This window comes from Martes martes (genome assembly GCF_963455335.1).
Source record: "Martes martes genome assembly, chromosome: 4".
NCBI lineage: Eukaryota > Metazoa > Chordata > Mammalia > Carnivora > Mustelidae > Martes > Martes martes.
In genome coordinates, this window is record NC_137891.1 from 146429064 (window position 1) to 146443769 (window position 14706).

General features: G+C 37.5%; 1 protein-coding gene across 4 annotated transcripts in view; it reads left to right on the forward strand.

The window, feature by feature from the left end:
* The window catches only part of FYB2 (FYN binding protein 2), a gene marked incomplete at its 5' end in the record, with an annotated part of 126743 nt that overhangs the window by 97240 nt on the left and 14797 nt on the right, over positions 1-14706 (forward strand). For 3 of the 4 annotated variants that reach the window (XM_080800485.1, XM_080800484.1, XM_080800486.1), the window contains 2 exons: positions 2939-2967; positions 5093-5153. In XM_080800485.1, the coding sequence (XP_080656611.1) occupies positions 2939-2967; positions 5093-5153 (90 nt within the window). The remainder of the gene's footprint in view (positions 1-2938; positions 2968-5092; positions 5154-14706) is intronic. The other variant, XR_013966651.1, reaches the window with a different exon arrangement.

Sequence of the window (14706 nt, forward strand, 5' to 3'; positions counted from 1 at the left end):
CCTCCTTTGATTAGACTAGAAAGTTGTAGTCTTCCCTTAAAATATGGCCAAATAGTATCCCTTCTGGGACACCTTCCCTGAACCTCCCTACCCAAACCTGGATCTCCTGTTTCTCCTGTGTATCTCCCTAACATCTAGAGCATGTCTTACAATATCTATTAATACTCTGAGAAACTCTTTTTCTGAAAGTCAGAGAGCCTCAGGGTAACAAGAGAAATCCATATTATCTAGTCCAACCCAGTACACAAGCTTCTCTGCAAACTTCCTAAAAAACCAAGTACCTGTGCCTGCACACCTCTATAAAAGACAAGTTACCACCTGCAGAAAAAGATGTTTCATCTTTAGGAAGGTCTATTAAGATTTTTTTCCCATAAATTTTAGCAAACTCTGCCTCTCTGCCTTAATTGTTTCATTTAATAACATGTAGCTATAACAAGACAGGAAAGAAATTTCATTATCTTCTGTTGAGCCTTTTGATTGAGGGCTCCTCTTTTGAACACCAACTCCTGTTGATTACTTTGCCTTCAGAGGGAAGTTGTAACCATGGGAATGTGACATTTAAAAAGAGTAAGGTTCTTCCAAAACCAAAATGAAACAAAACAAAAAAAGAGTAAGGCTCTCTACCCTCTCTTTGTCTCAGACACACACACTGCCTATTAGGATAGTCATTAAATGGCTTGATTTAGGATAAATAAGTCAAGAATTAAATGCCACCAGCCTTAGCTACGCTACAAATTTTACACAGGAGTTAGTTGTTAAACCTGATCTCACTCCCTGTCCTCCAGATGCACTGACTTCCTTGCTTTTCTTTTAAGGACCAAGCACACCTCTGCCTTAAGGTCTCTGCCTTTGCTTTCCCAGAACACTCTTACTCAGATAACCATGTGGCTCACTCCCCTACTCCCTTCAGGATTCTGCTCAAGTCAACTTACCAGTAAAGCCTTCCCTGACCATATTCTGAAAAATGGCAAACCAACCTCCAACTGCAGCTCTCCTGCCCCCTTATCTTGTTCTACTTTTTTCAATTGTATTTATCTCCTCGCATGACCCAACGTAAATTTCCTTGTTTTGTCTGCTTCACCCTACCGGAATCCATAAGGGCAGGGATATTGACTGTTTGGTCCATTGCTAGATCTCCAACATGAAGAACCATGCCTGGGACATGATAGGTACTCAATAAATGGCTATTGAATGAACAAATGACCTAAAGGAAGGAAATATTCTAGATTTTTTGTAGCCTGAATTTCTAGGTTTAAATAGGAGCTACAACCACCCTGGCCCAACTGAAACAGTGTTAAGAAAGGCTCCATTGATCAAGGAGCCCTTGAGTGGAGAGGCCAAGGATATGTGCTAACTAGGCCTTGAGAACAAGGAGGGTGAAGTGCTTCACATGGGTTCTCTGTCCAATCTTCACAATGACCCCATGAGATAGAAACTCTTCTCTCCATTTCACAGATGAAAAATGAAGGCTTTGAAAAGTTATGTGACTTGCACAGGGTAAGTGGCAGAACTGAGAGTCGGATTCAGCTCTCTAACTCCAGGGACCAGGTGCTGCTTCTCCTCTATTCTGACAGCACCCAGTCTGGTCATATAGTTACCGACATCAGGACCAGTGAGCACCCTCAGCTCCTTGGCCAGGCATATCCACTTATGTACACCTCACCCAGCTCTAATATTCACCCTGTGAGATAGAGCTGGTATGCACTTTAAAAATGAAGAAACCAAGGCTTGCATAAAGGTTAGCTGGTTTTTCCCAAAAGTGCTGTTTCTTTGGACAATCCCGTATTGTGTTCTTATCACAGTGTTGTACTAATTTACTTTAGGTCTCCCTTATTAAACACTAAGCTACTTCAGGGTAGAAACTTGGTCTGATCATTTTGTATACACAACACATGGGCCTGGACCATGGTCAATGTCCCCTTAATACCTGTAGTGCTAAACTTAAATTAATTGCTTAAAATACACGAATTTTTTTCTACCACACCATACTTCCTTCCATCTCCTTAACTGTGTAACCAGTCTACTTGGGCCAAATGTCCTCTCCCACTTAGCAATCTGCTATCTTCCATTTCTCCCTGTCTTGGAACTCTGCTCTCAAGATATTCTTTTGGCTTAACCATATACAAAGACAGGGTCCTGTGTCTGCAGAGGGTAGTTCTCTTTCACCATATTTATCCCACAGGGGATATCCAGATGCACCTCAAGATATCGTGGGTTGGGTTCTAGACCACTACAGCAAAGCAGATGTTACAATCAACTGAATCAGATTTTTTAATTTCCCAATTCATAGAAAAGTTGTATTTACACTATAGTGTGGTCTATTAAGTGAGAACAATGTCTAAAAAATGTACATACCTTAATTAAAAAAGTAATCTAGTGAGTCATAATCACTGATCACAGATCACCACAACAAATATAATAAAAGTGAAAATGTTTGAAATATTGTGAGAATTACCAAAACATAACAGAGACACAAAGTAAGAAAATGCTGTTGGAAAAATAGTGCTGATAGATTTGCTTGATGTAGGGTTGTCATAACCCTTCCATTTATACAAACCACAGTTTATGTATGAAATGCGGTACAACCAAGTATAATAAAACGAGGCATGACTGTATTTGGTAGGCATCTGGAAAGGCTAGAAGGCAGAAACAGGATCTTGTGGATGGACAAAGGCAGAGCCTGAGGTTGTCTAGTTAGGAAAGGGAAGCAGATAATGGGTGGTCCTGGGGATACATAAGCTCATTTTTAAATGGTGGTTTGGAATTGAGGGGAAGGTTAATCAGAACAAAGCTGTAGGGAAGTTTTACTTCACATCTTTGCCTAGACACACCTGCATCAAGAAACCTAGTCATCAATAGGTTACTTGAGATGGATCAACTAATCTCTCTGAACCTGGTTTTTTTCTGTAACCCTTTTGTGTCTTTTGTCAATCTACAGTGCATTTTCAATTTCGCTGCCTGATTTAGGTAAGTGACATCCACTAATTGCTGGTACAAAACTACTCAGCATTGGCATATTCAGGGGCAAGGAGAGAGAAGGAGCCATTCTTCCTTCATTCTACATTTAATGAAAAATTGATACATAAAAATCAAAGATGTTTTACACAACCTTATTACTTACTTTGAAGAAGATGAATAACAAGTAACGTTTCTTAAATAACTACTGTATACCAGGCCTCTTAAAATCCCAGAAAAATAGGTATAATCTTTTCAGGGAGGCTTAGACCCACATCCATACTTTAGTGATCTGAGATTTGTACCCAAATCTCTCTGATTACAAAGTTTGTGCATTTTACAGTATACCACATAGCCTTTTGAAGGAATTGACAGCCAAATCACCCTAATTAAGACATAATAAGCTGGGCAGGATCATGTTGCAGTACACATACTAATTGCATCAAGGATGGGTCATTGGAATATTCTTTGCTTCAATATGAAAACAGTAGTTCACAAATTAGCATATTGCCTGATATACAGTATGATCTCAATACATGTTCAGTTAGTTGAATCTGTCAATAAAAGAGGGCTGAGTTGTTTCTCGGTTTTTGTTTTTGAGCTCTAGCCGTGATGGTACTTTGAGTTCTCTCTGATTAGGCAATTCAAATGTATATTATATTTCAGAAATATGAGTTGGCTGTACTAAACAAATGAAGGTTATATAAATAAACCTGGTAAAATCACAGGTCTCCCCAAATTCCCTTGGTCCAAATAAAAATCTAAAAAGCCAACTTAGGTATGCATTAATGTCCACAATAGCCAAACTATGGAAAGAACCTAGATGTCCATCAACTGATGAATGGATAAAGAAGATATGGTATATATATACAATGGAATACTATGCAGCCATCAAAAGAAATGAAATCTTGCCATTTGCAACAACATGGATGGAACTAGAGGGTACTATGCTTAGAAAAATAAGTCAATCAGAGAAAGACAATCATCATATGATCTCCCTGATATGAGGAAGTTGAGAGGCATCGTGGGGGGCTTGGGGGGTAGGAAAAGAAAAATGAAACAAGATGGGATCGGGAGGGAGACAAACCATAAGGGACTCTTAATCTCACGAAACAAACGAGGGTTGCTGGGGGGAGGAGGGGTAGGGAGAGGATGGTGTGGTTATGGACATTGGGGAAGGTATGTGCTATGGTGAGTGCTGTGAAGTGTGTAAACCTGGCGATTCACAGACCTGTACCCCTGGGGCTAATAATACATTTGTGTTAATAATAAAAAAAAACAGGTGTGCATTGTACTGCCACCCAAATTTATGAATAATCAAATATGAATTATGAATTATTATGCAAGAAGTTTCTCAGACTCAAGTGGTGAATCACTTAAATAAACATTATGGATTCTGGGGCACTGGGTAGCTTAGTTAAATGTCTGACTCTTGGTTTCAGCTCAGATCATGATCTCAGGGTTGTGAGATAGAGCCTTGTTTTGGGCTCCACAATTGGACATGGATCCTGCTTAACCTCTCTCTCTCTCCCTCACCCTCTGCCCCACCCCCACCTGTTTAAAAAAAATTATGGAATTCTCTGTCGAGCCCCAGGAATGTGAATATCCTAAACTGAAAATGTCTAATTGTGATTATGCACTAAAATTCAATTTTATGCAAGATTATTATAGAAGAGCAGTTGCCTATGGTTTGAAAGAAAAAAAAAATGGAAGAAAAATCTACATGAATATTCTACTTAAACTGTCTTTTTCCCAGGAATTAGGAAAAGCCCTCTTACTATTCTAGAAGTAGAATATCTTTGTCCAGCTCCAGGATGATGGGAACCTACTCTAAAAATGGTCCTTTCAGCAATGCATATTTTCTGAAAATCTGCATGAAATTAAGTTGATATAAATATATGTCTGTGTTTGAGATATTAGGGCATGCCACTATTTTTTAATCTCTCATTTAAATTTCTTCTCAAATGGAGATTGTTTTTGTTCTTTGATCCTTCCAGTCTATCTGCATTCTATGATAAGATTTTGATAAAGCAGTTGTGGGGATACACCTGGATAATTGGGTTTTGTGGATAATTTGTAAAGTGAGGGATTGTATAAACCACACCTAATGACTATTTTGGTCCTGTCTTGAACCCAGAACTTAGGTCTCAGGAAGCTATCATCTATGATAATGTGGACATAAATGAAAAAGAGTCAAGGTAAGTCATTTTACCTCATTGGTCATCCCTACTGATATGCAACGCATTTTCCAATGCTTTGTTAAATATGGTCAGAGGGCCACCTTTTCAGAGACTTAGAGACTGGATGAAAAGTCAGCTTGTGATACAACATAGACAGTTAGTAGTCTGAATCACCTAACATTTGTAGGTGATTCAGAAGTTACTGGAGCTTTTCAATCTGTTTCATATCTTCGAATCTAGAGGCTTGGAACTCATTTCAATGTAAAACACCGTTATTTAGTAGCCTCTTACATACAAAGCAGCCTGGAGGATAGCAAGCCCTGTCTGACAGATCCTCTGGTCTCAAATATGAAATAACTATAACATACCGAGAAACTGTCCTGAAACTCGATGCCCTCTCTCTAGCTATTTGTTATCTGTGCTTTCTATCTCAACTAAATGACTAAAAATAAAGGTCCCTTGTGCACATTTTTTATTCATATAGGGTTCTAAATTTTTTGCACTTATAAACACTATTGCTATAAATATTTTTACTAATCTCTTCTATGACTATGTCTAAGAATTTGTCTAGGAGATACTTAAGGGAAGGGAAATGCAAATTATGTAGAGAAGGCAAATTTATAAGAAAAATGCCAAATGGATTTTCCAGGTTGTTATACCAATTTACACCCTTCCCAACCATTTCTAAGGGGAGTATTGATCCTCCTTCTCACCAATACTTAGCACAGAGGAAATTCTTAATTTTCATCAATTTAGTAGGTATAAAATACTAAGTGTTGATCCCCTTTTAGTATGTTTATTCACCATTCATATCTTTCCTTCTGTAGGCCTGTTGACACTTTTTTCCTATTTTCCTATTGGGCTGATGGTCTTCTTATTTATTTGTAGATTTTTTTTTTAATGTATTCTAGATACCATTCCTTTGCCAGTTACATATGTTGCAGACACCTTCTTGTACATTGTAACTTGACTTTGCAATGTTCTTCCTAGTCTTCTAATGAATAGAAATTCTTAAGTTTAATGTATTTGAATTTATCAATTGAGTGTTGCTTTTAAAATCTTTTAAAGAAATCTTCATCCTAAGATCATATGATATCCTCCTGTATTTTCTTCTAAAACTGCTAAAGTTTTTGCCTTTTATATTTAAACCTTAGACCTATCTGGAATTGATTTTTGTGTTTTCATACTAGCTAGCAATCCAATTAAAATTTTCTACCATATGGATAAATGTCCTGCATGATTAATTGACTAGTCCCACCTTTCCCCATGGAGGTACAATGCGATCTTTGTCATACTAAGTTTCCATATGTCTGAAGGTCTGTGTCCACACTCCCTGTTCTATTGTCCTTTCCATCTTAATTGCATGGTGCTCTAAAACATAATAAGATATTAGTAAGTACTAAATAATAAGTACTAAAGTAATAAGATATAGAAGTATGGATAAGATACTAGTACACTGAGAGAGTAGTTGATATTAGTGCTCTGACATGTTCTAAGATGTAATTTATGCCTAGTGTGTGGTCAATTTTTATAAACATTCTTTGAACATTTTAGAAAAACATCTCTAATTGGTACAATGATCAACTGATGTTCTTTAAATCATTCTCTTGTTAAAAATCTATTTATTTGTGCATTTTAAGATGCTTTACCCATCAGTATTTGAAAGAAATGGGTTGAAATCTTAAATAAACATGGTAGATGGGTCAGTTTCTCCACAAATGTGGCTACTTTGCATGTCACACCTTGGTAGGTAGATATTAGATTGAGAAACCTAACCAGCTGTAGATGATGGCCACTAGATATTCCAGACCTCTGCTTTCATTTCCTTTTGTTCATTAGAATGTCTCCTAGAGAGTTAGCAAGGGAAGGAAGAAGATGGGATCTTGAAAAGGACACTGGTACAATTTCTACAACCATGGCATCCATGGGACTTGTAGTATATCCTCTTAATTCTCTGAACCTTAGTTTCCTAACCTATGATTTGGTAATAAAAATCCTCAGGTAGTGAAAAGAAGGACCATTTGTACCCCAATGTTCATAGCAGCAATGGCCATAGTTGCCGAACTGTGGAAAGAGCCAAGATGCCCTTCAACAGACGAATAGATTAAGAAGATATGGTCCATATATACAATGGAATATTATGTCTCCATCAGAAAGAACAAATACCCAACTTTTGTATCAACATGGACGGGACTGGAGGAGATTATGCTGAGTGAAATAAGTCAAGCAGAGAGAGTCAATTATCGTATGGTTTCACTTACTTGTGGGGCATAAGGAATAACACAGAGGACATTGGGAGAAGGAGGGGAGAAGTGAGTTGGGGGAAATCGAAGGGGGAGATGAACCATGAGAGACTGTGGACTCTGAGAAACAAACTGAAGGTTTTGGAGGGGAGGGGGGATGGTGGGTTGGGTGAGCCTGGTGGTGGGTATTAAGGAGGGCACGTATTGCATGGAGCACTGGGTGTGGTGCATAAACAATGAACTTGGAACACTGAAAAAAAATTACACTATTAAAAAAAATGCCAGCATAAAACTTGACATGTAGGTGCTCAAAAAGTATTACTTCCTTCTATACTACCCTCTCCCCTCTCTGCATCATTTTTTAATGATCTTGTTAAAATGTTTTTTGTTACTGAGAATTCCAAACAGAAAATTCCATAGAATCTTATAATGAACTCATATATATACCCAATACCCAGCTTTAAAAATTACTAGTTTGTGACGAACCTTGTTTACACTGTCACCTACCTCCCCATCTCCAGTATTTTTTAAATTAACATAAAGTATTTTACTAGTTTCAGTATAGGGATTAGTACAATACAGGGATTCAACAATTTTGTATATTACATCATTTTCATGTACTCTTATTCCCCTTCACCATTTCACCCATTCCCCCCACCAACCTTCTCTCTGGATTCTGATGGGTGTGAGGTGGCATTTCAGTGTGGTTTTGGTTTGCATTTCCCTAATGATGAAAGATGTTGAGAATCTTTTCATGTGTCAGTATGTCTTCTTAGGAGAACTGTTCATTCTTCTGCCCATTTTTTAATTGGATTATTTAGATTTTTTTTTTTTTTTTGGTGTTGACCTTTGTGAGTTCTTTATATATTTTGGATACTAACCCTTTATCAGTTATGTCATTTACAAATATTTTATCCCATTCAATAGGCTGCATTTTGGTTTTGTTGTTTCCTTTGTTATGCAGAAGCTTTTAATTTTGATGTAGTCCCAATAGTTTATTTTTGCTTTTATTTCCCTTGCCTCAGGAGACATAACTAGAAAAATGTTGCTAGAGCCAATGTCAGAGAAATTGCTACCTGTTCTTTCTTCCAGAGTTTTTACTGTTTCAAGTCTCAAGTTTATGTCTTTAACTTTATTTTTTCAGTGTTCCAAGATTCATTGTTTATGCACCACACCCAGTGCTCCATGCAATACGTGCCCTCCTTAATACCCACCACCAGGCTCACCCAACCCACCATCCCCCCTCCCCTCCATAGCCCTCAGTTTGTTTCTCAGAGTCCACAGTCTCTCATGGTTCATCTCCCTCTCCAATTTCCCCCAACTCACTTCTCCCCTCCTTCTCCCAATGTCCTCTGTGTTATTCCTTATGCCCCACAAGTAAGTGAAACCATACGATAATTGACTCTCTCTGCTTGACTTATTTCACTCAGCATAATCTCCTCTAGTCCCGTCCATGTTGATACAAAAGTTGGGCATTTGTTTTTTCTGATGGAGACATAATATTCCATTGTATATATGGACCATATCTTCTTAATCTATTCGTCTGTTGAAGGGCATCTTGGCTCTTTCCACAGTTCAGCGACTGTGGCCACTGCTGCTATGAATATTGGGGTACAGATGGCCCTTCTTTTCTCTACATCTGTATCTTTGGGGTAAATACCCAATAGTGCAATTGCAGGGTCTTGGGTAGCTGTATTTTTAATTGCTTAAGGAATCTCCACACTTTTCCAAGTGGCTGCACTAACTTGCATTCTCACCAACAATGTAAGAGAGTTCCCCTTTCTCCATAACCTCTTCAACACTTGTTGTTTACTATCTTGTTAATTTTGGCCATTCTAACTGGTGTAAGCTTGTATCTCCATGTGGTTTTGATTTGAATCTGCCTGATGGCTAATGATGATGAACATTTTTTCATGTGTCTGTTAGTCATTTGTATGTCTTCTTTGGAAAAGTGTCTGTTCGTGTCTTCTGCCCGTTTTTTGACGTGATTATCTGTTTTGTGTGTGTTGAGTTTGAGGAGTTCTTTATAGATCTTGGATATCAGCCCTTTGTCTGTAGTGTCATTTGCGAATATCTTCTTCCATTCCATGGGTTGCCTCTTTGTTTTGTTGACTGTTTCCTTTGCTGTGCAGAAGCTTTTGATCTTGATGAAGTCCCAAAAGTTCATTTTTGCTTTTGTTTCTTTTGCCTTTGGAGACATGTCTTTAAAGATGTTGCTGTGGCCGATGTCCTCATACTATTTTGAGTTTATTTCTGTGTGTAGTATAAGTGGTCCAGTTTCATTCTTTTGCATGTAGTTATCTGGTTTTCTCAATACCATTTGTTAAATACACTTTCCCCCTTGCATATTTTTGCTTCCTTGTCAAAGATTAATTGACCATATAATTATTAGTTTATTTCTGGATTTTTTAGATTTATTTATTTTCTAGATTTATTTCTGGATTTTTTTTAATTGATCTATGTCTAGTTTGTGCCACTACCATACTGTTTTGCTTTCTATAGCTTTGTAGTATATCTTGAAATCTGAGATTGTGATGACTCCAGTTTGTTCATCTTTTTAAAGATTTCTTTGCCTATTCAGGGTCCTTTGTGGTTCCATACAAAGTTAAGGATTGTCTGTTCTAATTCTGTGAAAAACGATATTGATATTTTGATAGGAACTGCATTAAATTTCTAAATTTCTTTGGGTGGCTTGGATGCTTTAACTATATTGGTTATGCCAATACATGAGCATGGGATACCCTTCCATTCATTTGTGTCATCTTCAATTTCTTTCATCAGTATTTTGTGATCTCAAATTATAGGTCTTTCATCTCCTTGGTTAAGTTTATTCCTAGATTATTTTTTGTGCGATTATAAATGGGATTGCTTTCTTAATTTCTCATTCTGCTGGTTCATTATTAGTGTATAGAGATGTAACAGATTTCTTTATATTTATTTTATGTTCTGCAACCTTACTGAATTCATTTATCTGTTCTAGTAGTTTTTTTTGGTGGAGTCTTTGGGTTTTCTGTATAGAGAATCAGATCACCTGCAAATAGTGAAAGTTTTGCTATTTACCAATTTGGATGCTTTTTATTCCTTTTTTCTTCTCTGATTGCCATGGCTAGGATTGCCAGTACTATGTTGAATAAAAGTGATGAGAATGGACATATATGCCTTATTTCTGATCCTAGGAGGAAAGCTCTGTTTTCACTAGTGAGGATGATGTTAGTTGTGGGTTTTTTTCAGTTATGGCCTTTATTATGTTGAGGTATGTTCCCTCTAAACCAAATTTGTTGAGAGTTTTTATCATGCACAGATGTTGTAGTTTGTCAGATTTTTTTTTCTGCATCTATTAAAATTATCATATGGTTCTTATCCTTTCTCTTGTTGATGTGATATATCATGTTGATTGATTTGTGAATATTGAACCACATTTGTATCCCAGGAACAAATCCCACTTGATCATGGTGAGTGATTTTTTAAATGTATTGTTGGATTTGGTTTGATACTGTTTTGCTGAGGATTTTTGTATCTATGTTCATCAGAGATACTGGCCTGTAGTTCTCTTTTTTCGATGTGTCTTTATCTGGTTTTGGAGTAAGGATAATGCTGACCTCATAGAATGAATTTAGAAGCTTTCCTTCCTCTTCTATTTTTTGGAATAACTTGAGAAGAATGGGTATTAAATCTTCTTTGAAAGTTTGATAAAATTTACCTGTGAAGTTTTCTGTTCCTGGGCTTTGTTTCTTGGGAATTTTTTGATTATTGATTCAATTTCATTGCTGGTAATCAGTCTGTTCAAATTTTCTATTTATTCCTGATTCAGTTTTGGTAGGTTATATGTTTTCATAATATTCTCTTATAATCCTTTCCATTTCTGTGGTGTCTGTTGTTATTTTGCCTCTTTTTTTTTTCTGATTTTGTTTGAGTCTTCTCTTTTATGTGAGTCTAGCTAGAAGTTCTTATCAATTTCATTGATCTTTTCAAAGAAGCAGCTCCTGGTTTCATCGATCTGTTTTATTATTTTTAATTTCTATGTTATTTCTGCTCTGATCTTATTTCTTTCTACTGGTTTGGGTTTTCTTTGTCCTTTTTCTAGCTTCTTCAGGTGTAAGGTTGGGTCATTTGAGATTTTTGCTTCTTAAAGTAGACCTGTGTGGCTATAGACTTCCCTCTTAGAATAGTTTTTGCTGCATCCCAAAGATTTGAAACCCTTGTGTTTTCATTTTCATTTCTCTCCATATAGCTCTTGATTTCCTCTTTGGTTTCTTGGTCGACCCATTCATTGTTTAGTAGTATGTTACTTAACCTTTATGTATGCGTGTTCTTTTTAGATTTTTTTCTTATAGTTGATTTCTAGTTTCATAGTGTCATGATCAGAAGACACATGGTATGACTGATTTTTTTTTTTAATTTATTGAGGCTTGTTTTGTGACCTAATATGTGACCTATTCCAGAGAATGTTCCTTGTGCACTTGAAAAGAATTATATTCTGCTGTTTTAGGATGGAATGTTCTTAGATCCATCTGATCCAATGTATCATTCAAAGCCACAGTGTCCTTGTTGATTCTGTTTAGATGATCTGTCCATTGATGTAAGTGGGATGTTAAAGTCCCCTACCATTATATTACTGTCAGTTACTTTTTTTACATTTGTTATTACCTTTTTCATGTATGTGAGTGCTCCCATGTTGGATGTATAAATATTTACAGTTGTTATATCTTCTTGTTGAATCATTCCCTTGAGTATATATTATCTTTTTTTGTCTCTTGTTACAGTTTTTGTTTTAAAGTTTATTTTTTGTGATAAAAGCATTGCTAGCATGACTTTCTTTTCACTTCCATTTGCATAAAAAATGCCTTTCCATCCCTTTATGATCAATCTGCAGGTGTCTTGAAGTTTAAAGTATCTCTTGTTGGCAGCATATAAATGGGTCTTGCTTTTTTATCTATTCTGTCACCCTGTGTCTTTTGATTGGAGTGTTTAGTCCATTTACATTAAAAGTAATTTCTGATAGGTATATATTTATTAGCATTTTGTTACTTGTTCTGTGGTTGTTTTGGTAGTTTTTCTCTGTTCTTCTCTTGCTCTCTCGTCTCACAGTTTGCTGGTTTATTTAATGATAGATTTAGATTCCTTTCTCTTTATTCTTTGCATTATCTATTATTGGTTTTTTATATATGGTTACCATTAGATTTATATATAACATCTTCTGCATATAGATGTCTATTATAAGTTAATGTTTGCTTAAGTTTGAACCCATTCTTTACTCCCCTTCTCCCCACATTTTAGGTATATGATGTCATACCTTATATCCTCTTATTTTGTGAATCCCTTGACTGATTTTTATAGATATTTTTACTGCTTTTATGCTTCCTATTTTTCTTACTCCTATATAAAATCTTTCCTTTCCACTCAAAGAATCTTCTTTAATCTTTCTTGTAAAATTGATTTTGTGGTCATGAATTTCTTTAACTTTTGTCTGGGAAACTCTTCATCTCTCCTTCTATTCTGGATGATAGCCTTGCTGGATAGAGTATTCTTGATGGCAGGGTTCCAGGGGGTTTTGTTTTGTTGTTGTTGTTGTTGTTGTTTTCTTCCAGCACTTCTCTGGCCTGCAAAATTTCTGCTGAAAAATCAGCTGATAGTCTTATGGAGTTTCACTTGTATGTAACTGTTTTCTTTTCTCTTGCTGCTTTTAAAATTCTCTCATCACTACTTTTTGCCATTTTAATCAGTATGTGTCTTGGTGTGGACCTCCTAGGGTGATTTTGTTGGGAACTTGCTGTACCTCCTGGCTCTGAATGTGTTTCCTTCTCCTTCTCCGGATTCTGGAATTTTTCAGCTATCATTTCTTCAAATAAATTTTCAGCCTTCTCTGGATTCTGAAATTTTTCAGCTATCATTTCTTCAAATAAATTTTCAGCCCCCTTTTCTTTCTCTTCTCCTTCTGGGATCCCTATAAATTGAATGTTAATGAATCTGATGGTGTCACTGAATTCCTTAAGTCTCTTTCCATTTTTGTTGTTGTTGTTGGTGGTGGTGGTCTCTCTCCTATTCAGGTTAATTCCTTTGCATTACTTTGTCCTCCAGGTCTCTAATCAGTTATTCCACTTACTCTAGTTAACCCTTTATTCCATCTAATGTATTTTTAAAAATATTTTATTTATTTATTTGAGAGAGAGAGCATGAGCCAGGGGAGGAACAGAGACAGAATCTCAAGTAGACTCTACACTGAGCAGAGAGCTTGAAGTGGGGCTGGCTCTCACCACCTACGAGATCATGACTTGAGCCAAAACCAAGAGTATGACGCTTAACCAACTGAGCCACCCAGGTGCCCCCCCATCTAGTGTATTTTTAACTTCAGTTATTGAGTTCTTCATCTCTGATTTTTTTTTGTCTTGTTTTCTATCTCTTTGTAAAGGGTCTCACTGAGGTCTTCCACTCTTTTCTCTAGTCTAGTATCTTTATGACCATTACTTTAAATTCCCTACCATGCATATTACTTATCTCCATTTTGCTTAGGTCTGTTGCTATGATTTTGTCCAGTTCTTTCATTTTGGACAATTCCTCTGTCTCCTACATTGTCTAACTCTTTGTGTGTTTATGTGTTACAAAAGTCACCTACATCTCCTGTTTTTGAAAGTAGGAGCTTTATGAAGAAGTCCTATAGTGTCCTGCAGTGTAGTGTCCCCTGTTCACCAGAACCTGGTGCTTCTGGAATCTCTCCTATGTGTGTTGTGTGGCTCTTGCTGTTGCGGCTGAGCCACATTGGCCTTCAGTCATCTGCAATGGCTCTCTAACCTGTTGCAGGCAGGGTTTGGTCCCTGTGTTACTAGTGGGCCAGTCTGGAACTGCCTTGGGCTTGAGATGACTCAGACCAGGTATTTGCCAGAGGTGTAGTAGCACTGAACTGCAGGGCAGTTTCCCTGTGTTGTTCCCTAAGAAGCTTTCATTGGTGGATGGGGCCAGCAGCCAGACCAGATGTCTGCCCCCAGGCCACTGCTGGAGCCACAGTCCGACCCACGTGTATGACTATCTTTCCCTCTCCTGGAACAGGAATCGCCCTGCAGTGGTGCTGGACCCTGCCGGGGCTGCTTGCACACTGCCAGGCTTCAGCCAAGTGCATATGGGAGGGGCATGTTCATAGGAGAAGACAAGGGTAGGTGCAGTGCCAGCAAGGTCTCCCACCATGTACTATGGGAGGGGACCTGCAACCTCTAGGGTGAGGTTGGAGGGGGTGGATCCCCAGAAGTGCATGGGGGCAGATGAGTGGTGTTAGCAAGCTAGGTGGAGAGTGTTCACAGCACTGGTTCCCAGTGGTGTCAAGGCTAGGGGCAGGG